At 42.9% G+C, this 27,551-nt stretch overlaps 2 protein-coding genes and 1 non-coding gene across 12 annotated transcripts in view; 1 reads left to right on the top strand and 2 right to left on the bottom strand.

The window, feature by feature from the left end:
• Positions 1–944: 944 nt before the first annotated feature.
• Positions 945–7,084, bottom strand: LOC105023132 (sorting nexin-4-like). Its single transcript, XM_010892081.5, has 14 exons — positions 6,952–7,084; positions 6,369–6,493; positions 6,055–6,193; positions 5,390–5,539; positions 5,259–5,306; positions 5,087–5,142; positions 4,858–4,930; positions 4,400–4,461; positions 4,230–4,295; positions 3,653–3,742; positions 3,333–3,432; positions 2,637–2,782; positions 2,275–2,389; positions 945–1,873 (listed from the first exon to the last, which is right to left on the bottom strand). The coding sequence occupies exons 1-14, from the start codon at positions 7,063–7,065 to the stop codon at positions 1,826–1,828; spliced, it is 1,332 nt and encodes a 443-aa protein (XP_010890383.1). The 5' UTR covers positions 7,066–7,084; the 3' UTR covers positions 945–1,825.
• Positions 7,085–7,385: 301 nt separating this feature from the next.
• Positions 7,386–7,457, top strand: trnag-ucc. The gene has a single exon. It is a non-coding gene; the product is annotated as a tRNA-Gly (tRNA).
• Positions 7,458–13,429: 5,972 nt separating this feature from the next.
• lrrfip1b (leucine rich repeat (in FLII) interacting protein 1b) overlaps positions 13,430–27,551 on the bottom strand; it is a 28,899-nt gene continuing 14,777 nt past the window's right edge. For 2 of the 10 annotated variants that reach the window (XM_020042448.2, XM_020042450.2), the window contains exons 5-17: positions 26,925–26,972; positions 26,237–26,287; positions 25,138–25,215; positions 24,867–24,911; positions 24,229–24,294; positions 23,034–23,111; positions 22,448–22,483; positions 22,209–22,334; positions 21,771–22,034; positions 21,399–21,491; positions 21,084–21,179; positions 20,814–20,952; positions 18,693–20,137 (exon numbers count right to left, since the gene is read on the bottom strand). In XM_020042448.2, coding sequence (XP_019898007.2) covers positions 18,846–20,137; positions 20,814–20,952; positions 21,084–21,179; positions 21,399–21,491; positions 21,771–22,034; positions 22,209–22,334; positions 22,448–22,483; positions 23,034–23,111; positions 24,229–24,294; positions 24,867–24,911; positions 25,138–25,215; positions 26,237–26,287; positions 26,925–26,972 — 2,412 coding nt within the window. In that variant the 3' untranslated portion in view covers positions 18,693–18,845. Of the gene's footprint in view, positions 15,057–15,245; positions 15,351–15,558; positions 15,639–15,811; positions 15,974–18,692; positions 20,138–20,813; positions 20,953–21,083; positions 21,180–21,398; positions 21,492–21,770; positions 22,035–22,208; positions 22,335–22,447; positions 22,484–23,033; positions 23,112–24,228; positions 24,295–24,866; positions 24,912–25,137; positions 25,216–26,236; positions 26,288–26,924; positions 26,973–27,551 lie in introns of those variants that run through there. The other 8 variants (XM_020042453.2, XM_034289723.1, XM_020042454.2 and 5 more) reach the window with 7 other exon arrangements.

Here is a 27,551-nt window from a genome sequence, read left to right as displayed (position 1 = left end):
TCCCTTAGGGATAGGGTGAGAAGCTCAGCCATCCGTGAGGAACTCGGAGTAGAGCCGCTGCTCCTTTGCATCGAAAAGAGCCAGTTGATGTGGTTCGGGCATCTGGTAAGGATGCCCCCAGGACGTCTCCCTAGGGAGGTGTTCCAGGCACGTCCAGCTGGGAGGAGACCTCGGGGTAGGCACAGGACTAGGTGGAGAGATTATATTTCGACACTGGCCTGGGAACGCCTCGGGATACCCCAGTCAGAGCTGGCAAATGTGGCTCGGGAAAGGGAAGTTTGGGGTCCCCTGCTGGAGCTGCTGCCCCCGCGACCCGATACGGATAAGCGGATGAAGATGAGATGATTTCTGTTCTTCCTGATAATTAATTGCACCAACATTTTGAATTGAGGCCTGGTTTTGGTTTTTGTGCCTTACCATGTATAAATCAGTCCTTGATTAGAGGGGAATAATGGAAAAAAGCAGTGTATAAAGTTTCTATAAATGTATAGAAATAGAACAAATAAAACTAGTCCATTCAGTCTATTTTCTTGCATTTAATCCCATTTGGGGGGAGTTTGCCGTCTCCAATGCAGGAAGAGGTAAGCACTTGGTATAAAAAGAGCACATCTGTCAGCGTGCTCTCAACGTACAGGAGATGCTATCAGATTATAGATCTAAGGAAATAGTGTGTTGTTAGGACTAGCCGTGAGGGTGGCTAGTCATGTGGCTGGAAGCGTTTAGTTCTGGAGCATTAGTTATGTGACAGACCTGTTTGTGATGCATTGTTACAGAACAGACAGAAATGTGTTTTTTTCGCTCTCATTTTGTGGACGTGGCGAAGTAAACCATACGTGACACTGAAAGGGCAGCAGCCACATCCTGGTTTTCTAACACCTGTTGTAAATGTACACATAAATTAGTTGAAGACAAGTAGAAGACAATATATTGTTTTATTTAAAACCATAATTCCAGCTGAACAAACCGAAGTTAATGCCTAAATGTTAATTCTTATAAATTAAGGATGACTAAATAAGATGATTCAACTTACACAATGTAAACATGACTTTTTCTTTTACAAAATCATTTGACATAAGTAAATTAAAGGAGCAACATGTAGAGTTTCTGAATATCAAAAAGTGGAATGATATTTATTTGCTAAAAATATTTTCCCCTGAAATAATTTCGGGTACTTACAAAAAGCGCATTCTAAAATGCAGACATTCTATTGGACTTTATATTGGATCTCCTTAAGCACACCGACAAACAGTTGCAGCTTGTTCACCAAGCTTTTACAGAACTTAGAATACGTTTTCCACATTGCTCCTTTAATATTTGTCGTCAAACAACATTAGGTTAGTGTTCACTGCAGATAATATATTTACAGACAAGTATATTATTCCTAAATACATTTTTTGGACAATGTGCTTTAATACCTGAAATTCGAGTGAAAAGGCAAATCCTTTGACAAATCATTTGGTTTAAATTCCAGTTCAGTTCGCTTACAGGTGAACTAAGTTAACGACACCAGTCTCTCACCATGCAACTTTTATCCCGCTCATACAGAAACATTCTCTTAAAAAGTAAACAGAGGGGGATATGTGTGTTATGTCGTAAAACAGACAGCATCTTAATGCCCGGAATGTCTTCATTGTCTTTCCTCCTTACTAAGGAAAATGGAGACGTGAAAATAGGCCATTATTGGACTGATCATTGAGCTGTAGCCCAATAAATGCACTCCAGCCTTTATTAACCTCAAGGGGGGCAAGCTGCTATGAAAAAAGTGGTTCTGTTCCTGTCTGAGGTTCGTTGAAGGGGTTGTTGCTGATCCTTGGTCCCGCCCAACTCACATCTTTTGGAAACATTCCTTAGCATTGGTCCACACTTGAATGCCCTTCACAGACCAGAAGAAGAATATGAAACCCAGCAATCAAACTAGGGGTTATCAATGAAAAAATAAATACAAATTTAACAAGCTGGGTCATGTTCCATAGGGCATTCTGCAGAAAAAATATCAAGCTAGAAAAACATCCAGGTTGTAACACTATCTTTCACTCAATTCTCTTTTTTTTGTTTCGTAATTAATATGACTGACAGTAGAAAAACTAAACACTGTCTATTACTGGATCAGTCTGGGTTCCAGTTTTTCAAAAGCTATTTGATGGGATTGTGGCGGTTGCGCAACACATTCAATCTGATTGCTGAAATCCAATCATATAACTGGTAGCTCTGCTAGCTCTAGTGTTTTCCGAAGCCTGATGTGCACTTCCAGACCTCTGCCAGACTGCAACTTACCTTCTTACACATGCTGATCTGCATGACTGCGTAGCTGACCAGAGCCTCCCTTAGATCCCGGTCCTTCTGCTCTTTGAAACGCTGTATGTCCACCCACGCGTCCTTTACATACTCCCTGAACAGACACACAACTTATGTAAAGTTCTCCGTACAGATACAGCACACGCACGAACCGCTCCCTCATTCTAAGCCTTAAATGACAATTAACAGTGACAGTAATTTATAATAATAAACGATAAAACAAACTGACAGTACTTTTCCACATAAGTGTTCCTAGATTAAGGTTATCTTAAGTGTTCCATGCTTTTACTGATTTACTTTCAACATATGTTGGGTTGCGTGCTAACCAGGGAGGGACTTACTGGCACTCAGACGTTTTCTCTTTGACGGTCTCCTCGCCCTCGACTATCTGCTCCTCCAGAAGACCGAGCCTGGCCTCCCTCTGCTCCGGGGCCTCCTGACCGAACAGCTTGTTGGTCATCCCTTTGAAGGAGAACGTCCGTACCATCTGAGGGCAAACGGAGAGAGGATGGATTTGCTGGTCTGGTAGTCAAGGTTAGGGCCAATTCTCAAAGTACACGTAATTGATCCCAGCCCTACTGGCCCAGTCGGGTAAGGCTTTAACATCGGTGTGTTTCTCGTCAATATGTACTGCGTGCAATGGAACGGCGTGTCCTTATTTTGGGTGATTGTAAAAGGGTAGGCGAACTGCACTAAAAGAACATCTTGGCCTTGCAAATGCTCTTGGGACCAACACTGGAAAGACAAGAACTTTCCTAACCCCAAGTAAGCATGCTAAGAACACATTCTTATTTACAGAAACAACCTGGGAGCAGTTAGTATTAACTGACTTGCTTAGGGAAAGGACGTCAGGGGATTTCAACTTGTCGGTACAGAGATTGGAACCAGCGATCTTGCTTCTACCTGCCCAATGCTCTGGACCACTAGGTTGCCCAGCCGACGATCACCTTAATTATGGCCCTCTATAGGATGAACAGTAGACTATACAGGCAATATCCGTGGCCCGGAGGCCATAGGCTTGTATGGCGACTAAATACCCCGGTGGCCAGCTCTTCCCGCTGATGCTTCTTAGAAACGAGGTCCGAGGAGGCCGTCTCCAGCTCATACTGGATCAACTCGTGTTTCCTGCACACCGCCCTGTGGGAACAAAGCAGCAGCTTTACCACGGCTCACCAGATTCACCGGGTCCATTTAGACTCCGTAAACCTTATTGCATGGCCCTATACGACGAAGGGATCTTTTAAAAAAACATGACTGATTCATCGGCTAGTGCGTTGAGTGACTGGATGGTTGGTCGATTCACTGGTTGATCGGTTGATTCTTTGACTGATTAGCCATAATGTGCAACAAGACCAACCTTAAGGCTTCAGCATAGAAAAGGTATTCCTTCAGTTGGTCTGCGTAGTGCTCCTCTTCCTCCAAGATGTCGTCCACTGAGGCAGCGTACCTGTAGGCAAGATGAAAGCTTGCTGTTGGCAACCTGCATAGACGGCTAAGCACAGGTTTGCACTCAGTGTACACACACAATACCTGTTTCTGAGGCAAGAATTTGGTTTTTAGTCATGTCTGTGAATTTATGGAGAAACAAAAAAACCTAACTCATATAAATAATTCTTTTCAGATCCTCTGGTCATGACACTCCAAATTCAGCTCTTACACATTCTGTGTCCTTGTCTCTAGAACTTGACTGGAATCAGACCTCTATGTTAGAGTTGCTAGAAGGAATGCACTCTGGAGTAAAAGGCATAGGATATGCCACCTGAAGTTTGCCAAACAGCACTTAAAGGAATGTGGACAAAGATTATCTGGTCTGATGAGAAATTGAACTGTTAGGCCTGATACCAAGCGCCACATCTTTTGAAAAGAAGTTAACGCTCATCACCATCACAATAATATAATTCCTGTTTTCATCTGAGACTTGACAGATTACTTACGCATCCATATGATGCCCGGCACTCTGAAGTCCATCTCCCATCTCCTTCTCAATGGCACTCCACTCACTGGGAAACAGTCGGGTCAATTAATCCAAACAACCCCCCCCAAACAATAAATCACAACATCTTGCGTGAATGTTACAATACATCATCGGGATAATTTTTCTCACCTGAACACTCTTCCATAATTCCCATGGACTTTGTACACACCGTACAGCCTGTCTGCCACTCTCTGGAGAAAGACCAGCGATGTGTTAAAAGGACAATAATACAGCTCTGAAAAGAATTAAGGGACCACTGCACCTTTTTTCTTTCCTGTCCAAAAAAGTCAAAAAGGAAGGTTTTGAGTGAGGAACAGAAGGGTTAAAATTAAGAGACCACTGCAAATTGAACGCTTCTGTTTCTCACTCAAAACATTCCCCTTCAACTTTTTTGGAAAGGAAAGAAAAAGGTACAGTGGTCTCTTAATGTTTTTCCAGAGCTGTAGGTGAGAACTATTTTAAGAACACATTCCCATGTTCTTCAATATGTGTTTTGGTGAAAAAAAGCTAGCCTAATTATTTTCAATTTGCACGGTAATGAAAAATTAAGAGGGTTATGTAACAATAACGATAGACCTGTGACTTACCGCTCTGACTCTGAGGAGTTGGGAGGTGATTGATTGAAGCTCATCGCTGTAGTGTCTCATCTCTGTGAACCGCCTGGACAGAAGAGGGAAAACAGCCACAACATTTCAATGGTACAAAACTAAGTCAGCACAATGTCAGTTAAGATGCATGTCAGTAAAATGTCTGTGATACATGTGTAACACAAGGCCTCTCACGGCTCTTATTTGTACGAGGGAAAGTGGGACTTACTTGTCAGGGTTCTTCACCCTGAAGGTTGCACTAAGAGCTTTAATCCTGGAGTCTGCCTGGGAAAAAAATGCAAATACAATTGGATTCAAATGCAATTAGAAATTAAACAACCAATTTCACACCTTTTGGTTCTAAATAATATATAAAGTGGTAGTAACTACCACTACACTACCTTGGCTTGAAACCCTGTCTCATAAACCACTTCTTTCCACTCATGTTCCTGGATATGAGAAAGTGAAAGAGTTGTGTAAAAAAAATGTATCTGGAATATATACAAAACAGGAAGCTGACAGACCATCCTACCTCGGTCAGAAAGTGGTATAGGATCTTGTCATTGGATAGAACGGAATGTGAAGCCACGCGAAGTAGGAAGTTCTCCAGGCCAACCCTGCGTCTCTCCACGAAGTCTGGGTCCAGGTTGTCAGCGGACAGCTTGTGCCAAACAAACTCGGCCTGTAGAAAAGAGACAACCGTTATTAAACATTTGTCTCACGTAGCCATAACCCCCGAACAGTAAAAAGGGATGTGGTGTCCTACCTGTGGTTTACTGTGTCATACACCAGGGATTTCAGCTAATCATCTTTCTGGATTCATACTACTTGTTTAAATGCTGAATGCTCTTTGTCTGAAAGCAGTGGCATATAAAACGGCATGCCAGGCGTATAACAAAATGTTCTATATTTATCTGCTCAAATTGCATTGGAAACCACTTCATGGTGTAAATAAAGCACCATGGGTTTATGGTATATGGCAGGCTAAGTACTGTTTTCATGCACTCATACGTCATATCTAAAAGTGGAGCCTTTAGCTGTGATATTTTTGCCATATACAATACCCCCTAGAGCATTAATGCCTAAATATATAATATTCTACTTTACTGAATTTAGGTTATTTAAGCCCAGACCCTGCAAACTGTGAAACTTGTGGACTAGGTATAGATGTGGCCATCAGGTTGGAACTGGACTTACCCTCTTTTCTGGTAAAGGTGGCACCACGATAAATGGATAGGTTACCAACAAATAGTTACGAAGAAGCTCAAATTCACTGTATCTCCTCCAGAGAGAGTCTGGGGCTGGGTTGTGGCCATCAGTGATAGCATCTATGGGTCTGAAAAAAATATATATATGTTAGAACTTCCAAAAACTTTCTTGGTTTACTAAAATACAGGATAGATGATTGTCCTAATGAGGAAGGAATATAAGCATAACATCTGGAATTACCCAAACAAGATTTCTGGAAAACCAAGGAATTCCAAATTTTCTAAAAGGTTCAAATCTCTCACCGAGTTTCTATGAGGTACACAGTGAATGTCTCTTGCATATTCACTGTGTTTTTCCCAGTTCTTTTTTCTGCCTCCGCCACACTGATCTCCAGTCTGCGCAGTAGAGTGGAACTTTGCTCCACCATCTGGTCAAACATTATAAAGCATGTGACAGGGGCATTAATTACTGAAAATATCAATGGTAAAATAGGAACAGAATAGTACCTTTGCGACAATGAGACATATTAGAAAACGTCCAAGTCTCATGATTACGTGTGTCATTCTTTGGATACTGCTAGTGCAACAATAATGTATAGTGTATCTTAGGGCTACGAAGGACCGATTAAATTGGTTAGCTAGTTTTTTGTTTTTTATGTTCGTAGCAATTATAAGTTGTATGGTATAATCACAACATCGCATGGTAGCAACGTATCGTCGTTCTGCCTGATGTTTGACCGCTGCATCGTTGCTCTACGATCGACACTGGACGTAATGCCTTGGTACCAATCCATCCAGGTTTTTACGTGGAAAAAAGGCCACGAGTTCGTTTGTTAAAAGAACATTTTCACACAGAGACTGAATCTATTAAAGACAGCGTTATTACCGTGTTATTTTTGTTATTCTCTATCTCCGTGTCGGTAAGTTTCCCACCTCCAATCCGCGCAGGCTCTTCATGTACAGCTTCTGCCATTATTATTGTTCCAGCTGTGTTACGCATACAGGAACCAGCAATTTTAGGTCACGTTTTTTTAAAATAATTCAAAATAAGAGTCCAGTTCAGCAAATGAAGAAAATATGCACAACATAATTTAAAAAATGCGACCCGGAAGTGAATTGTTGGTTAATTCCGTTCGCATTAATATTTATTAGATTGTGGAACGGATTCTACGGAATGAAAGGTTCAAAAAAATTATTATATATTTTTTATTTTGTTTTGTACAACGATTACTGAGATTTTCTTTCACGCACAGCTGGCCAAAGGTCCCTCCCACTGCATTTCAATAGGATTCAGATTTGCTTTTGACTACCTAGAAATACGCATTGGTGGTATAGTGGTGAGCATAGCTGCCTTCCAAGCAGTTGACCCGGGTTCGATTCCCGGCCAATGCAAGTTTTTAGTTTAACAGGTTCTACGCTTGCTTCAACAGGGACAACAAAGATCCAGTCATTAAAGCTGTGTGCTCAGAGCATGTGCTGGGCAGCTGACCAAGGTCTTGCCTTCGTTGCACATATATATGTCAGTAACATACTTAATACATTTATTAAATTTTCTGCCCTCTTCTATCTGCACTTCTGGTTAGATTCTAACTGCTTTTGTTTGTACTGTACTTGTACTGTTCAATAACCATATAGTTGATTCTAATCTAATCATACCCTACATTTCTTCTTTTTATGTGGTAGCCTTGCTTCTGTGTTTTGGATCATGGTCCTGTTGCAAGATTCATGTTCAGTTCAGATTTGTGATATATGGCCTCATATTCTCCTCATGGTCAATTATGTAATGGATGTTTGACTCAATGATGGCCAATTGGCCAGGCCCTGAGGCAGCAAAGCAACCCAAACCATAATGCCACCACCTACATGCTTTACCGTTGGTATGAGTTACTTCTGTTCAGTTTTGTTTTCACCAAACACGGATCTCACATAACGTAAAAACAACTCTACCTTTGACTCATCTGTCCAGAGCAAAATTTCCAAGTAGTTCTGGTATTTACCCAGGTGTTGTCTGGCAAACGTAAGTGGTGTATTGATATTCATTTTTTTATTTCGCCTTCAGAACTGCCTTAATTCTACGTGGCATTGATTCAACAAGGTGCTGAAAGCATTCTTTAGAAATGTTGGCCCATATTGATAGGATAGCATCTTGCAGTTGATTGGAGCTTCATGTACATCCAGGGCATGAAGCTCCCATTCCACCACATCCCAAAGATGCTCTATTGGGTTGAGATCTGGTGACTGTGGGGGCCATTTCAGTACAGTGAACTCATTGTCATGTTCAAGAAACCAATTTGAAATGATTTGAGTGGTGCATTATCCTGCTGGAAGTAGCCATCAGAGGATGGATACATGGTGGTCATAAAGGGATGGACATGGTCAGAAACAATGCTCAGGTAGGCCGTGGCATTTAAACGATGCCCAATTGGCACTAAGGGGCCTAAAGTGTCCCCCACACCATTACACCACCACCACCAGCCTGCACAGTGGTAACAAGACATGATGGATCCATGTTCTCATTCTGTTTACGCCAAATTCTGACTCTACCATCTGAATGTCTCAACAGAAATCGAGACTCATCAGACCAGGCAACATTCTTCCAGTCTTCAACAGTCCAATTTTGGTGAGCTTGTGCAAATTGTAGCCTCTTTTTCCTATTTGTAGTAGAGATGAGTGGTACCCGGTGGGGTCTTCTGCTGTTGTAGTCCATCCGCCTCAAGGTTGTGCGTGTTGTGGCTTCACAAATGCTTTGCTGCATACCTCAGTTGTGACGAGTGGTTATTTCAGTCAAAGTTGCTCTTCTATCAGCTTGAATCAGTCGGCCCATTCTCCTCTGACCTCTGGCATCAACAAGGCATTTTCACCCACAGGACTGCCGCATACTGGATGTTTTTCCCTTTTCACACCTTTCTTTGTGAACCCTAGAAATGGTTGTGCGTGAAAATCCCAGTAACTGAGCAGATTGTGAAATACTCAGACCGGCCCGTCTGGCACCAACAACCATGCCACGCTCAAAATTGCTTAAATCACCTTTCTTTCCCATTCTGACATTCAGTTTGGAGTTCAGGAGATTGTCTTGACCAGGACCACACCCCTAAATGCATTGAAGCAACTGCCATGTGATTGGTTGATTAGATAATTGCATTAATGAGAAATTGAACAGGTGTTCCTAATAATCCTTTAGGTGAGTGTATATCATTTAATGTTATCTTGGGTTTCTTAGAGATTTCTATGAGCATCCTTCAGTCAGCAGTTGGGGTGAATTGGACTGGACGATTTTATGTTGCCTGTAAAATAGCTCCCTAACCCCACCCAGAAGGCATCGGATAGGTCTTTGTTCTTACCATGTTTTTGCCACAGAACCATACAGTACGGCTGTATTAAGTGATGGTGAAGGTAGGGGTGTAATACCATTTTCCACATAAGGAAGTTGTTTTTCAGTTTATTTTCATTGCATTAATGCTTGATTTGGGATAATTTTATCAATTAACGTGGTTGAAATTTAGCACAAATATCTATCTGTAAATTACGGAAGAGGATTAGGGCAACTAGTGAAAATTTTATTTGAGTTCTGACTTTATTCTCAGAATTCTGACTTTGAAACTCACAATTCTGACTTTAATCTCAGAATTCTGACTTAATTCTCAGAATTCTGACTTTAAAGTTAATTTTTTATTTTTTCCATAATGTGGGTGTGGTATATGGCCAATATACCATGAATATGAATATTTGCAATATGTCAGAAAACCCCAAAGATGGCTCATTTAGTCTGACACAAGTTTTATTTTGTCTGTTTGCCAAAATGTATTCAAGTTACAGTTAAATAATAATAATTATTATTAATATTGGTTTAAAGTGTAGTCTCTCAGCTTTATTTTGAGGGTATTCACATCCAGATTGGAGGAAGGGATTAGGAATTACATCTTGCTAATATGTAGCCCCCTCTATTTCAAGGGACCAAAAGTAATTGGACAGTTAACTCAAAAGCTGTTTCATGGACAGGTGTGGGCTATTCCTTCATTATTTCTTCATCAGTTAAGCAGGTGAAAGGTCTGGAGTTGATTCCAGGTGTGTTATTCGCATTTGAAGTTATTGCTGTGACCCCACAACATGCCGTCAAAGGAGCTCCCAACGCTAATGAAACCGAACATCCTCAGGCTGCAAAAAAAATAAAATCCATCAAAGAGATAGCAGGAACATTCAGAGTGGCCAAATCAACAGTTTAGTACATTCTGATAAAAATAGAATGCACTGGTGAGCTCTGCAACACAAAAAGGCCTGGACGTCCATGGAAGACAACTGTGGTGGATGATCGTAGGATCCTTTCAATGGTAAAAAAAAAAACCTTTACAACATCCAACCAATTGAAGAACACTCTCCAGGAGGTAGGCATATCATAATCCAAGTCTACCATAAAGAGAAGACTTCACAAGAGCAAATACAGAGGGTTCACTACAAGATGCAAACAATTCAAAAGCCTCAAGAATAGAAAGGCCAGATTAGACTTCTAACATCTAAAAAAGCCAGCCCAGTTCTGGAACCGCATTCTTTGGACAAATAAAACTAAGATCAACCTGTACTAGAATGATGGGAAGAAAAAAGTATTGGCTTGGAGAAGTAAGGCTCATGATCCAAAGCATACCACATCATCTGTAAAACACGGGGGAGGCAGTGTTATTGCATGGGCATGCATGGCTTCCAATGGCACTGGGTCATTAGTGTTTATTAATAATGTGACAGAAGGATTAATTCCGAAGTGTATATGGATATATTGTCTGCTCAGATTCAGCCAAATTCAGCAAAGTTGCTTGGACGATGTCCATCTTTACAGATGGACAATGTCCCAAAACATACTGCGAAAGCAACCCAGAAGTTTTTTAAGGCAAATAAGTGAAATATTTTGCAATGGCGAACCCGATCTCCACCCGATCAAGCATGCATTTCACTTGCTGACAAAACTTAAGGCAGTAAAAACCCACAAACAAAAAACTATTGAAGACAGCAGCAGTAAAGGCCTGGCAAAGCATCACAAAGGAGGAAACCCAACATTTGGTGATGTCCATGCCTTCCAGATTTCAAAGTGTCATCGTCTGCAAAGGATTCTCTACAAAGTATTAAACATTTATATTTTATTTAGGATTGTGTTAATTTGTCCAATTATATTTGAGCCCCTGAAATAAGGGGACTGTGTATGAAAATGGGTGCAATTCCTAAACGTTTAATACAATATTTTTGTTCAACCCCTTGAATTAAAGCTGAAAGTCTGAACTTCAATTGCATCTTGGTTGTTTCGTTTCAAATCCATTGTGGTGGTGTACAGAGCCAAAATTATAAAAATGATGTGTGTCCAAATATTTCCGGACCTAACTGTATGAACTGATAACTGACGCAATTGGGGCAGTCAAAAGTGATGTGATGTCATACCTGTCATATACAGTTTCATATACAATGACTGACAGCTAAATAGCATCAAACCTCCTAGTTTATTGATTTGAAAGAAGACATGTTTTTATATTGATAGACATAAATATTAATGTAGAATTTGTTTTTTTATTATTACCATTTTCCTCAAAGGTTTGATTTCTTTTGTATTTTGAGTCTCAGATCAAGATGATAAGATATCTATTTTTTTCATAGGTAATCTTTTCCAAGTGTGCCAATAAGTCTTCAGAGCACCAAGCGTGAAATCTGGAATGAGGGCTTTCCTATTCTGATTTCACTTGTTACAGCAAATTAAAAGCATCTGCACCACCATCTAATCAGAAACATATTTATATGTTTTCTTCTTCCCACTTTTGAAAAGTTAATTGTCTGTTGAGGAGTTTTTTCCGGTAAAACAGGAGAAGAGTCGCTGGTGCAAGATGACTGGAATACCACTCGGATTAAAGAGGAACAGGAGGAAATCCAGATTATCCAGGTGGATGAAGACTTTCTAATCCATTTAGCGGGGTTGGAAACTGGCTGTATCAACCTCACCCCTCACAAACTGAAAGTTCGTAAGTGGAGGCACACAGAACAGGGAGCGAAACAGTTTTGCTGTAGTGATTGTGGTTAACGTTTCGCTCATATTGGAAGGTTGTATTCTCATAAAATCCGGGCCATTCAGGCGAAAAACTGTGATGAATGTGGCAAATATTTAATTGGATTCTCATATGAGGATTCACACAAGGTTGAATCTGCATCACTGTCAGGTTTGTGGCAGAGGTTTTACATATTTTGGAGGCTTGAAGTGTCATATGAGGATTCACACAAAGGCAAAACTCAAAGGCTGTCATGATTGCGGCAAGGCATCCACTCAGATTGAAAACCTACATTTGCATTCAAGACATAACACAGGCAAGAAGAGCTTATATTGTCAAGATTTGGGCAAACGTTTTTTTATATGAGTATCCACAGAGGCAAACCGGTTTGCTTAAAAAAAAATCTATTTAGAAAAAGCTCACACAGGGGAGAAACGTATCTACTGTAATGTGAAAATTTGAAAGATGTGAGGATTCACACAGGGGAGAAAACTCATCTAATGTAATATGGTAAGTGGAACGATCACGAGGACTCACACAGGGGGAAAACACACTATTTGTAATGTTGTGGCTTGATTTAATTTAGCTGCTAGGTCTGGCCGCCTGGCCAATGTTATGCTAAGGTAATTTCACTGAGGTATCACATTGGAAAGTTTTTCTTGAATGGGACTACTGAATATGTAACTTCTAACCGTGAATGAAGACAGGTCTTGGTTTAGAAATAATTGCATACTTTTGGTTTGTAAATATAGGACATCCAGTAAAGTTAATAGTACTACTGTTTGTGTTAAATGTAAAAACACATTTGTTATTCCAACAATTAGCATATTTCCTCCAAAAAGTATGATAGCCTTTTTGTAGTGACAACTTTCGTATCGCAGCTACTCACGACTACTCAAATTGATTTGAGTAGTCAGTGTTTATTTGTTAAAATATACACTGCTGCTACCATATGTATATAATATATATGTCATTTTACAAATAAACACTTAGTAATCAAATAAATAGCTTTAGTTAGACTTTGGGTGCCTAAGACGTCATTACAGTACTTACTTAGTGAAGAAATCACTGATAATGAAGGCTGTGTCAGCGCCACTAATAAATTAACTGAGCCTGTTTCCATTGGTGCTCTCCTCACAATTACTGCTGGTATGGTCTGGAAGCTGGGGAACAGTTGGATACTGTAGGAAAGAGCTTTTGCGTCAAGCCATCTTGGCTGACAAGGATATGGAAACGTGCATTCCTTATGTCATGTCACAAATACTTTCCACATGAGTTTCCCCCCCACTGGTTGCCAGAAAAAATCCTGGATTTATTTGAGATATTACACAAATGACTCGCTAGGAGCAGGGTTGTTGCATGACTTTAATCAAGTGCTTGTCAATGCCATCATAAAGACCAAACATTTATATATCAAGTAAAGCAAGGACTGTACAGCCTTACCTTTCCCAAAATAAATGTTTCAGTATTGCTAAATGTTCGTAATAGCTACCTTCATGGACCACCCCAATGTGTTTTTTTAAAGCATTATAAACAGAAACGCATTAACTCGCCTGACGGAAGTAGACTGTGGGTGGGGACATATAAACAACATACCCTTTCTCCCCTGTCGTAACCCCAGGGTCATGTTCCGGCTCCACAAGACATGACACGCCTAACGCTGAGAAGCAGGATGAAAAGGAAATGCTTCCTTCATTGTTTCAACACATTTGACCTTTTTTTTTTCCCCCCAGCATGAGTGCTTGTATTGTCAGGCTGTGAGAACCTTAGTGTTACCGTCACAGCCGATGTAATACATTCAAAAGTAACCTATTGCAGTAAAAGTACATTTAACTGATTGTTTGAGTTGCCGTTCCCCAATGATTGTTTCTATTTGCTCAAAGGGCATAGTATATCAGACATTAAAAGCTGGTGATATTTATCCCGAAGTGCCATTAACATTCCATCACGTGCCACATAAATGACATGAGTTTTTCAGAATGTTCCAGAATATTGTTGTGCCAATTGGGTTTTCACCCTTCTAATGTACAATAGTTACATACCTATAAAGAAATCAACATACATAACAAAAATAAACAGGCATTACTTTAAACATTAACTTTAGAGTTTTGGCTCGGGGGACAGGAGGATGCAGAAGTGCATTTTCACATCAAAATATGTATAAAAAGAAAATCTTCCGGCACGAAGCACACATTTTAGCAGACATTTTAGTCTTAGATTCATGTGGATGGATTAAGCTGGCTTGAGCGGACTGCAAACCCAAGTGCCAAAGCGAGTGCCAGGTGTTATAGAGAACAGATCCATTCATGGTTGGCGAGATGTGTAACATAAGAGCTAGTATATTGTAGGAGGATAGGTCCTCTTAGCTGTCCGATGGTGCAGGATATTCCCTCTTCAGATGATAGTGAAGGACTGGCGGACAGCAACAAGTGTTCAGAGGGCCTTTGTTTCTCTGTCTTTCTTGGTGAATCACTGGACTGCTCTTCTTGTACAGATGAGGAGGAAGAACCCAACATGGTGAATTCATCTGTGATTCCAATGTGAATGGATATGTTAACTTGAAGCTGATGCTCCAGCAAGTCCTTTGCTTGGTTTGAATAGTCTGTTATTCCAATGTCTCATAGATTAAAGTTGAAAAGTCACAGGGAAGTTAAGATGTACAAAAACCAAAGATAATGGATCAATTGAGAGGTCACCTTTGGAGAAAATAATTCCTAACGCGGTGCTTCTCCCATAGATACCCAACCAATAGTAGCTGGGTCTAGTCTGCTTAGCTCACATCTAACATCAAAACCAGAAGAAAATTAGGGAGTGGGATCTCTTGCTTCCTCTCCTGTCATTGACATGAGAAACAGGAAGTGTATCACTGCTGGGCCAATAGAGCACTCCGATTAGCCTTCATCTTCTCCAGGCGCTTGGTAAGATGGCTGTTACTTGCCTCCAGCTCATCAATTCTGTCCAGGGCTGACCTCAGCTATAGAGTCCACAGAAAAAGATTAGTTAATCTCAGGAGAGAGGCAACTAAAACACAAACTGCAACTAAGGCTACAAACTGGCACAGATTATAAGGGATTGGCATACTAGATAAAAGTGAATGGCTCAGTGGTGGTGTTGACTTTGATTCTTTGGTCATTTGAACAAAACCAACATCGTAGCACCCTACCTCTCTCTGAAGTTTGCGTTTCTCCACTTTGAGCTCATCCTCTACCTTTTCTGCACTCTCAGAGGCTGACTTGTAGCGAGTCACTTGACCCTCCAATCGAATGATCTGGGTGGTTGGTCGGGCAAAAATGAAAGAGTCAGGAGAGAAGAATTAGATATTCTTTTGTTTCCTTAACTATTGTAGCAAATGGTCACACAAGCGTCAGCATAGATTTGACAAAAGAAGGATATTCAAATCACCAGGAATGTGATTGATTGGATCCATGGAAATATAATGAACATCCTGCTCCATCTAGGAACTAAAGAGCACTTACATTCTGTTCTAGAGCAGTGACTTCCTGCTCTGATTTGACCAGTTTGAACTTTAGGTCACTGATTTGCCGGTTGGCATCTCCTGTAAATAAATGTTATGAAAAGTACCAAAAGATATATATTAAGATGTATATTATCCTCGCATCATAAACTTTACACACACACACACACACAAGACCAGATTATTTAATAGTGTACTTAAAAACTAGGGCGATTAAAATCTACATCTGTTTCTGTAAACAATGTGTGACTCACTCTGTAAGTCAAGGATGTTGGTGTCCACGCCGTTCTCTAGTGTGTCCTCAGGAGACAAAGTGTCCGATCCATTCCTTTGTTTTCCCTCCAGCTGAGACTTCAGCCTTTTTACCTGGTCTGCTAAACACTCCCTCTCATCCACCAGTTTCCTCAGTCTGAGCTCTGCAATAGAAACATAATGGTTACTTTTTAATAAACACTATGAAATAAAAATACAAAGACAGAGCATTGTTTTTGTATTCAACACTGTTGATCATCATCATCACCTAAATTCATTGAATTTATACATTTAAAAAGAGGAGTACATTCAGAAACAGATAGATGATACTATATCAACAGCATGATATCCCAAGGGCTGTTGTTAATGTTGATGCATAAACCACCATAATATTGACTACACAGCTTAATTAACTGACATGCTTGATTTTCTTTCTCACTCTCTCTGATCTGTATATACATTTTTGTAAACGCATACAACCAATTGTATTGAATTACCCAGAATTAAACTTCAAAATTAATTGTGCTTATACACTTTTTAAAAAACACCTAAATGATTCATCGGAAGTTGATTGATAACCCAAGCATTTAAACACTGTTGCTTACCACTGCAATATTTTGGAGGGAGAGCAAGTCTGGATGGAGAGGGTTTAAAAGTGCTGACATACAAATTAGCGGCAATAACATACTCTGGGATACATACAGCATATATACAGGGCAAAAAAGTATTTAGTTAGCCACCATTTGTGCAAGTTCTCCCACTTAAAAAGATGAGAGAGGCCTGTAATTTTCATCATAAGTACACTTCAACTATGAGAGACAAAATGAGAAAAGAAATCCGGAAAATCACATTGTAGGATTTTAAGAATTGATTGGTAAATTATGGTGGAAAATAAATATTTGGTCAATAACAAAAGTTAAATCTCAATACTTTGTTATATACACTTTGTTGGCAATGACAGAGGTCAAACGTTTTCTGTAAGTCTTCACAAGGTTTTCACACACTGTTGCTGGTATTTTGGCCCATTCCTCCATGCAGATCTCCTCCAGAGCAGTGATGTTTTGGGGCTGTCGCTGGGCAACACAGACTTTCAACTCCTTCCAAAGATTTTCTATGGGGTTGAGATCTGGTGACTGGCTAGGCCACTCCAGGACCTTGAAATGCTTCTTACGAAGCCACTCATTCGTTGCCTGGGCGGTGTGTTTGGGATCATTGTCATGCTGAAAGACCCAGCCACGTTTCATCTTCAATGCCCTTGCTGATGGAAGGAGGTTTTCACACAAAACAATCACGATACATGGCCCCATTCATTCTTTCCTTTACACGGATCAGTCATCCTGGTCCCTTTGCAGAAAAACAGCCCCAAAGCATGATGTTTCCACCCTCATGCTTCACAGTAGGTATGGTGTTCTTGGATGCAACTCAGCATTCTTCTCCTCCAAACCGATGAGTTGAGTTTTTACCAAAAAATTATATTTTGGTTTCATCTGACCATATGACATTCTCCCAATCCTCTTCTGGACCATCCAAATGCTCTCTAGCAAACCTCAGACGGGCCTGGACATGTACTAGCTTAAGCAGGGGGACACGTCAGGCACTGCAGGATTTGAGTCCCTGACGGTGTAGTGCGTTTCTGATGGTATCCTTTGTTACTTTGGTCCCAGCTCTCTGCAGGTCATTCACTAGGTCCCCCTGTGTGGTTCTGGGATTTTTGCTTACCGTTCTTGTGATCATTTTGACCCCACGGGGTGAGATCTTGCGTGGAGCCCCGGATTGAGGGAGATTATCAGTGGTCTTGTATGTCTTCCATTTTCTTATAATTGCTCCCACAGTTGATTTCTTCACACCAATACCTATTGCAGATTCAGTCTTCCCAGCCTGGTGCAGGTCTACAATTTTGTTTCTGTTGTCTTTTGACAGCTCTTTGGTCTTGGCCATAGTGGAGTTTTTTTAAGTGGGAGAACTTGCACAATTGGTGGCTGACTAAATACTTTTTTGCCCCACTGTAGGACTGGGATGCTGGTATATTCTCCTACTTATGTCTCTTAGAAGCAGCAAGAAATTATATTAAATCATGTAATTGTTATATTGTTTGTGAAAACCTGACATAAATTATAAAGAATTGTTGTTCTGCAATATAATTCTATATTACAATCCTGCTTAAGCAGGGGTTGCATTGGGCCGAGGGCCGCTTGGGTTCTGCCCCGGCACCTATTGCCAAAGAGTATGATATGGTATGGCGGAGGCCCGCCATCTTTGGTTATGAAATTCTCCCTACAAAAAATATCTGAAGATCAAATCAGTGAATCAACAGGTAATACACATTTTCTTTTTTTTTGTCCTATTCTGTGGACAGCTTTGCCTACCAGCACAAACCATCACACGCTAGCTAGAAGATACAGAAATAAAAAGAATGAACAATGTAGGCCTCTAATAACTTTTTCTCTCGCTGCTGTTTCCTTTATGTTTAAGAGAGATTGTGGCCTGAGCTCATGTGATATAAAACATCTATTTACTACTGTATATAAAATGATCTTCTTCATTGGGCCCTAGAGCTCAGACTATGTAAATACAGCCAAAATAGCCTGTCATTTACTTCACTGTAAAAGTGCCCTGGACCCTTGGAAGCATGGGCCCTGCCACCTCCCAATTTAACCACTATGCATATGTGGCAAGGTTTGTAAGGTTTTATAAATGATGGAATCATTTAATACCAATGTTCCGACAGTCAATCTGTCTTTGTCAAGGTACAATGTCAAGGTACAATCACACTGCACTAGCCAGCAACTGAACTAACCAGGTGTGTGTTTTCTCTGCCTTTAGCCTATATTAGAACCCAGAGATCCCAGAGTTTACAATAGTACAAAATAAACCAAAACAATCTTCAAAACAATTCATTTATTCAAGGCACTTTACAAAGCATCACATAACCATCTACAGTTTGGGCACCACCGATGTACAAGTCTGATTGTGTTGCTAGAAACTATGAGGTTTTGCAAATATCTTTGCCCTGGCCCTTTCCCTTCACTCCCGGTCCTACACCGCTCTCCAGTTTTGGTGCCGCTTCCACCGGAGGGTGCACAGTTCTCCGCATGGCCTGGGTATTGGTTCTATCTTTTGGCCAACTTCTGCAGGTTCAGATGAGGAGCCGAATGACTCCACTTCCTCACTGGCTTCCACCTCTTCCTCAAGTAGAACAACGTCTTCACAACTGTCTAAATATCCAGCAGAGGGACCGTCGTTGAGCCCATCTTCTTCCCCTGTTGGTGAACTTGTTAAATCCTTCCCCTGTTCGGTCTGCTGCAACCTTGCTGGTAAATCAGGGATCAGTAGTTTGTTTAATTTAATCTTTTGCTCGTCGGTTTTGAAAGGTGATACCTTTTTATCAGAGATGGTTGACTGAAGCTCTTGAGTATTTGGTTCATCTTCCTTGGCATCACATAGAGATTCATGCCAAATCTGATTTAGGTTGTTCTCCAATGAACTTGACTCAGCCTCTTGGCCCCTGTCAGATATTTTCTTTTCATCAGAGTCTGTAATAATTGGCGTAATTCCTAAAGAGTTTTCCATACCGAACTGTTCATTACCAGGTTGTGGACATTCTAGAGAATTCTGTCCTGCTTTTAAAAGCTGATCAGACTTAATTCCATGCTCGCTAGGACATTCAGAGGCTAAAAGTTCATTAGAGATTGTAGATGCCAACTCAACAGGAGCTTCGGTTGTTACTTGGCAAACATCTGACTGATGCTCCAGAGGTTTGTTTATCTTAAACTTAATCTCGATCTTGATATTCTGTCCAACTTGTTCTGTGTCGTTAAATGATCCCTGAGAGGTCTGACCTGGGTTCGTCTTTGCCTCCACTAGAAATGCAGAAATCCTCTCAAACATCTGCGTCATCTCAGATTCGGTGGTCTGTGACTGATCTCCAGAACATCCAGTAATGACTTCCTCAGCCCTCAGTTCATATCTCTCGGTGATCTCCCGTGGAAGGTCATTTGGGATTTGATTAAGAGTTGGGCTGGATATTCCCGGTCCTTCAAATGTAGTAGATACAGTCGGAAGAAACTGGTTGTCACACAACTTGTCCCTTGGGGCCTCGCAAAACTGCAAGGTACAGTCTGGTCTGATTTTGTCAGATATCTCCTCACTGGAAATGGACGACTGGTCACAGGATGTGATGGAGGAGTCCATGCCAGCTGAACATTCTGCCTTTACTAGTGTCCTGTCCTGGTCACAAAAGTAATTATCAGCCACTTGCAGCATTCTACCTCCCACAGGTGTCCCCCGCTCTCCATGGTCAAGCTGCCTCTCTTCTCCTGTTTTTTTGCCTGAAGGACCAAAGGGAATAAGTTGGAGGACCAACAACAGGTCATTCTTCAAAGTCGGAGTTCAAACACGAACATTCAATGATTGCTTTGGGGGGGGGGGGGGGGGGGGGGGGGTTATTTTGAGCTACTAGAATGTAATTTAAGATGGTAAGATCACCATCTTGATCATGGCTAAATTAAAAGAATGTGTTCTCAACAAATTACTCAGTCAGATTAAAAACAAGTATGAGGATAATTGGAAATTAAAAAGTACACCATCCTAGATTTAAATGCTACAGTGGAAAGAAGTATTCTCAAGATTTCTTCACAATCATTAGGAAATGGAAAAATAGGTGTTAACAGAACAAAAGTCCAACCTAAATATAGTTTCCTCTTAACCTAACACCTCTGCATTGGAGAGGATCTCGCCACGATGAGTGCTCTGGGGGCAATTAGTGTGAGCTACTTTGCTCAGGGACAGAAGAAGATATTTTTCAACATTAGATATAGATGTTCTAACAACTACAATACCTGCCACCCCCTCATGCTGCCATTCCCAACCAGAGATTAATCTGAACTCTAAAAGACCACACAGACATTGATTGCACCATAAAGTTCAAGACAATTAAAAGAAGGACAATAGAAAATAAAGCAGAGATCAGATATGAGCAGTTGTGCCCATGGATTGTTTTCTTACCAAGCACGCTCTCCCCAGCGTGAGACGGCTGAGACTCATCCGACAACAGGGCAGCGTAGTCTGCACTGAAGGGCTCGTCCATCATCTGTCCCGCATCCCCATTGGTGGTTACTTCTGGTGACAGCGCTATCCCATGTTTCTGATTGGGAGAGAATGGTTAAGTCTTTCAGAAGGTCATTTGTCTGTTTGCTGTCATGTACACTGTGGCCTCTTCGAACTCATTAGCAGGGGACCTTCAGTCAGCAGTCATTTGTGGTGCTGACTGCATACCTTCAGCGCATCTTTGAGGTGGACAACCTGATCCCTGAGCTTATCACGCTCATCCCAGACCCCGGCGTCCGAGAATTCCCTCTGCCTCTCTAACGCCTGACCCATAGCCAAGCAGGAGGGAAAAGAAGGAAAGGAGAAACCCAGTTGGTAAAGGAAGAAAGAAGCAGTGAAGTAAAAAGGACATACAGTTAAAATGTCTAGGTTAGTTTTCTAGTGTTAAGCTGGAGTAGCAAAGTAAGAAATAAAAGCTCTTCCTGTATAACTTCCTGGTGCAATGATGCCGCTGTGATTTGACCATCTATTTCGCAAGCGTACCCGGATCTTTTTCTCCTTCCATCCGAGGGTCTCCTGGAGGTCAGAGATCTCCCTAACACAGCTGTCTCGTTTGAGACGGAGCTGACCCACCTCCTGACCATGGCACGAAAGCAAGATGGTAGAGGAAGGAGAAAGGAGGGAAGATAAACAAGAGTAGGCCCCGGGAAATAGAACCGCGACATGTACAGCAAGATAGCGTATCATGCAATTTAGTATTACGTTAGTACTAATTTCGACCAATCTTATTATTATGGTAGTATTCGTTTAGACAGATTTTAGTGTTCTGTATGTTCAGAGTTACTGAAAGCACAGTTTTTATTACTGTATCGTGGTTAGCAGGAAGTCTTGGTGATGATTTACGCCGGTCCTTACCGTCAGCAGGTCTTCACTCTGTTTCAGCGTCTCTTTCATCTCATTAAACTGGAGCTGCAGCAAACTGTGGGCGTGTCTCTCCCTCTCAAAGTCCTTGACCTTGTCGGCATGCTCTCGTTTGGACTCCGCCAGCTGTTCCTCCAGCTCGATGAGTGACTCCTTCAAGGTATCCACCTGGTACATGAGGTTGGACTTCTCGTTGTCCAGTTGGGCGTTTGACACCATGGCCTTCCGGAACTTCTCCTCAGACTCCACCAGGGAGTCCTGGCAGAGCCAGAATGGAGGACGGTGGAGGGTTGAGAGGTCCGAGGGGGAAATGAAACGCACGAGTTAAGCAGACACGTAACTACGCAGACTCTGAGGCACACTAAAGTACACATACATTATTATGAAGGGTCTCTGGGGTCACAATCACTTGAACCCCGACTGTGGTTCTACCTTTATATCTCGAATGGAGGCCTCGGTTTCAACTGAGATGGAAGTGTCACAGCTGCCTCTGCGAGAGGAGGGCCCGCCCAGCGAGGCCAGAGTGGCTGCCGAGAGGGTCGAGGCGGTCCTGGAACCCTGGGAAGGAAACGGTCTTGAATCATTCACAGAAACCGTCAGCCTCCCTAATTCATCTTTAACACAGTGAAGGCAAACAGGAGGTTCTGATCCAGAAGACGGAAAAGAAGTACCTTTTCTAGGAAGTCTCTGTCTGCCCTCTCCTCCACCTGTACAGGGAAAGACAACATGCTTACTCTCAGGATAGTACAACTGCTATTTTAGTTGACTGGCGCAATGGAAATTCAGGACACCCGCGTTCGTGTCTCTATGAATCCACACAATGCAACACTTCACATCTTTGGTCATGCTTAACCTCAACATGCTCATCATCATCTGATTATGAAAGACTGAACACTGCACAAGTTAGTCTTATCTCCACTCCCGCCTGGGCTGTAGGCAAGTGTCCCCCACACAGCCAATGCTTCCACACAGAGATCCCACTCACTTTGGCCTTCTGCACTTATATACCACAAACTGAGCTTGAACCCAAGCAACAGTCTTCATAATGGCCACCAGAGGGCATAAGGGAGCTGAACACTCTACAGGCCTTGTCTTGGGTACACACTACACAGAACAGGAACACAACAGTTCATTTCCCTGAACAATACATTAGGTTGGGAGTATATTAGGTGAGAAGTCTTTTAGGAGAACAATGAAAACGATGTGTGGCAAGGGCTAAAGAGGGGTTAGGAGGAGGGACAGATGTAGGGCGCTTACCACTGGGCTGGCGCGGGCAGAGCTGGCCCTGGACGAGGCCCGGGAGTTTGAGCCCAGAAAGCCACTGTAGTCCGAAGGCTGGCGCAAAACAGACGACGGATAAAAAAAGGGAAAACAGAGAAGGAGAGCAAATGAGCAAAGGGACAGAGATGTTAGTCACAGAGTTAGACACAGATTAGGTGGTGAGCAGGCAGGGACAGAAAGCAGAAGACGAAACGAAACAAGTTGGACAGCCAAGTCTACCCTCGTCAGACCAACCCCCACCACCGCCCGAAACAGGTACAAGTAGCATGCGGACGCCCGACTTCACGGAAGAACTCCGCGCAACGCTCACAGCTGAACTGTGACTGCGCTGTGTTCACAGAGGGTGTCGACACAGAGAGACAGGCACTGCGAAGTAAAGAAATACGGATTCCTTCTCCTGCGGCCCTGAAATCCGCAAGTGGGAAAAAACGGAACAGGGACAGGGAATGATGACGGCGTCATGCAGGCCGGCCTCCCTGCTGAGGTGCTACTGGAATCAGGTGTGTTACAGCAGTGTTGGACTAAAAACCTGCTCACCTACTCCCTGGTAGTTCTTCAGGCAGAGGGTGTGTCGCCCCAACTACTCAATCCCACATCAGCACAAAGGGCATGCCACGTAAGCCCTCGCGTTCTCAGGGTTCCCACATTCGCACATTCCATGCATACCTTCCATTCGAGCCTCCCTTCTGATGTAGGACAACAACTACAAGTTCCGGACGTACGCGGGGAAAACCTTGTTTCCGAATGTCCGGAACGAGACGGGAGACTGCATGGTGGGGCGCAATGCGATGAACTAACGAAAGGGGGACTTCCTCCTTTGGTGAGTCAAATCAGCATTATGGACACAAAAAAAAACCTGACAAAGACCCTGCTAGAAACAGAGTCTGACTTCACAGTCATGCAGAAGGACTACGCCAGACGTGGCCAAACAGTCCTCCTGGAAACCTATTGGACGTGCAGGCTTTTGCTCCGGACCTGCTCTAAATACATCTTACTGCTACTCAACTGTTTCTCGGTCAGGGGAATCAAATTAGAGTCGGGCTGGAACAAAAGCCTGCGTAGCCAGTAGACCTCTAGAAGGAAGGTGAATGCGATCCCATGATGTCACGGGGTAACACGGGCATGCCAGGAAATGCCCCCTCGGGGCGAGAGGGACGTCAGGTCTTCTTACACCGCGAGAGATGGAGCCACTAAAGCGCCGCGTGCTGTTGTGCAAGGCCTCATCACACACAGAGCCCTGTGGATAGGAGAGCCACACACACACACACACCCACATAATCAGACTTCACCTCACACACACACACGCTATATCAGCTTTCACCTAACACACATACAAAATATCAAACTTCACCTCTCTCTCACACACTCACTCACAAATACAGGGGCCTCATTCAGCATGCAGAGGTAGAGGGGCGTATGTATGGACATAGTGTACTGTATATACGGAAAAACTTAGACACGCGCACACACACACACACACACACACTCTATCAGCTTTCACTTAACACACATGCATTGTATCAGACTTCACCTCTCTCTCACATGCCCACTCCAAGCCACCATTCCCCCTGTCCCACGTTCTCCCCATGACATCAAAGTATTTTGGAAATAAAATGTCTAGGGCCTGTATGATGGTTTAAAAATAAATAAATATTCCCCTTTAACGAACCATTCCGACATGGTTGAAAATGGCGCTAGTAGCGACACATTACAGGTTTATCTATCCATCTATGGGTTTATCAGTGGGTTCATCTACTGGCTATGCAGGTGGTGAAGGACCAGGGGACATTAGGAAAGACATGAACCAACCCTGTGACTGTGGGAGCGCTGGCCGTCATTAAAGAGCACGGAGGGCTAAAGACAGAGAGAGGAAAACAAGTTCCAGATCCACAAATCAACACTGTGCGATTCAAACTGGGAAAAGCTGTCATTTGTTCTCAGAGTATAATGTCATATTCCACAATACCAACAACAGGGTGAAGGCAAGGCGGCATGGAAACTGGGAGAGGAAAAGGAGGGTAAAAGAAGGCGGAGCACCGTGGGGAAATGGAAAGAGAGGGGTGAAGGAGTTGGGACAGACCCGGCCATTTTGAGTGGAATGTGGATGTTTGAGAGAGGGTGTGAAGTTGGTGCCGCAGTACAGATCAGATGTGTTTCCCTACAGTCACGAGAAAGACAAAAGAGTGAAAGGTGTAGAGTGGAGAGAGAAATTAAGAATACAGACATTACTTCTCAAAGCATGTCAAACGAGAGATTTGAAAATACACACACACACACACACACACACACACACACACACATATATATATTTTTTGCAACATACATTTTGACAAGGCACAGATATGTTATGACGGCTGTTTGGTATTTCAGGTGTTCATCTGCGACAGTTGTTATGACAAGGCGAAAGCAGTGAGGATACAGGCGACAACAAGGCCGTCCTGTTAAACCACATTCACCAGCTCAGTTTACTGTCAACACCCAGCCCCAAAACAGGAACAGAACACACCCTGCCCATGGTCTCCCACTGACTGCTCTCTCAGTAAAATGACTAGCACACGGTGCAGGTCTCTGAGGCTTACGCAACTATACGCAGATCAGTATGATATGTTATGTTAGGGTTTTTACGATGGCTGAGGCGATGTGCTGCTAAGCCAAATAGTATATTACGGATATCCAAACATTATACATGAATTCTACTAAAATGTATAATATCCTTCAACCCCATTGGAAGCCAAACCCTGCACATAGGCTCCCTGATAACATTGGTGGTTACGTTAAGTCACAAGCCATTTCAACTGCCTCCATTCCTCCCCTGCTGAAACAGGTGATTTTCACAGGCCAGGCGGCGTTCGCACACCAGATGGGTCTCCCTCGCCATCTCCCATGCTGGAACGAGGCCACACCAGAACCAACCAGACTTGGAAGCACATGTTCCAAAGGCCACATTTCAACTGTGGCTATAAAACGCATGCATCACAACGTGACCCCTGCAACCTGTAGAGTCACGACACGAAGGGAAGACCTTTACAACCCATCCTGTCGCATTGCTCACATTCCTGAAGTAAATCATTAACGGGGGGGGGGGGGGGGGGGGTCAATGGGTTACTTGAAATTGAACCTTTATAGATCGGGCCTCGTATTATGGGATGTTAAAGAAGCATGCAAGTCAGTATACTCACCCTGAGGCTTCCTCGGCTGCCCACCGACATTCTTTCCTCATCGTCTGAAACCTGTGAGGGAGAGGGAGACATGAACACAGAGACAACCATTAAACAATGCACAGGACGCGGCCTCTTCTTTCTAGGCCCGGGGTGACAGCCGAAGGACGGTTCGGGGCTAGCGGGAGAAACGTGTATCTCGTTGAACACCGCGGGCCATGTTTATACAGGACTGCATCACGGCTTGATGTCATTGGTCAATTTACAAACAACAAAAATACGTATATGCAATAGAAGAGTGTGTATGGTTAACAGCTGATTTGGCTCGGTTTCCCTGTTTGGGGAAATCTGAAGGATCTGAAACTGTAAATCCCATTGCGTTTAGCCCAGGTGTTACCCTAGCAACTTCCAGGAGATAGAGGTGCTAAGAAATATTCTAAGAGGACATTTTGGGACAGTAAATCATACTTTACCAATTGATCCCAGAGACTTAGGATGAAGCTGCCCCTAGCCACGGACCTACGGACAGGTGTTTGACTCCTAACCCAATGAGTAATCCTAGTTCTAGATTTGTGCATAGAGGCAGCCTAGAACATACAGAAAGCTACAACGAACTACAACATATAGAAAGGACAGGAGTTTAGTGAAGATGGTGTTTCTCCTTGTCACATTTGAGTGGGAAAGCAAAGAGGAAAGGGAGGATACAGACCGACGTATTTCTCCGGGAGTGACGGGAGGAGTACCTCTCACTCTCCTCCTGGAAGGCCCCGGAAAGAGAGAGGAAAACAAAGTATGAGTGGAAAGTTTAAAGGTCAGAATGTGAGGAATTGGTCCTGGTTCTGCCCCCAGATGTGGACTTTTATGGAGCCCCCCACCCCCACTAATATATCTGCCTGAAGTCAGGACTGGATTTCGGGAACACTGGGGTGGAACTAGGGCTATATACATTTCGATTCCAGTCAATTGACCTGGAAGCAGAACATCTCAAATCGACTGAAATCAAAACCTCCACCCATTCACTTTCATGCATTAATCTACATTACAGCCCTCGCTGCCTACTCGGATGCAGATAGACAGCCACTGGTTAGCCCAGCGGGGGGGGGGGGGGGGGGGGGGGGGGGGGGGGGGGCTGAGGTGAGGCGGAGGGGAGGAGGGTCTACTGTAAACTCCTAGGTCATGTGACGTGGCCATAATCCTCCCCATGCCCCCGAAGAGGGCCCAGCCCCTGTCAGACTGCGAGGGAGACCCCCCTCCCCCGCGGTGTTACAGGATCTAGTGGAATGAGGATCAGCTCGGTCTCTGTCTGGTTTGCTTCTGCTGGCAGGCCTTTTGAAAA

The sequence above is a fragment of the Esox lucius genome, chromosome 22 (genome assembly GCF_011004845.1).
Source record: "Esox lucius isolate fEsoLuc1 chromosome 22, fEsoLuc1.pri, whole genome shotgun sequence".
Lineage (NCBI taxonomy): Eukaryota > Metazoa > Chordata > Actinopteri > Esociformes > Esocidae > Esox > Esox lucius.
This window is presented reverse-complemented; position numbering and strand designations above follow the sequence as displayed.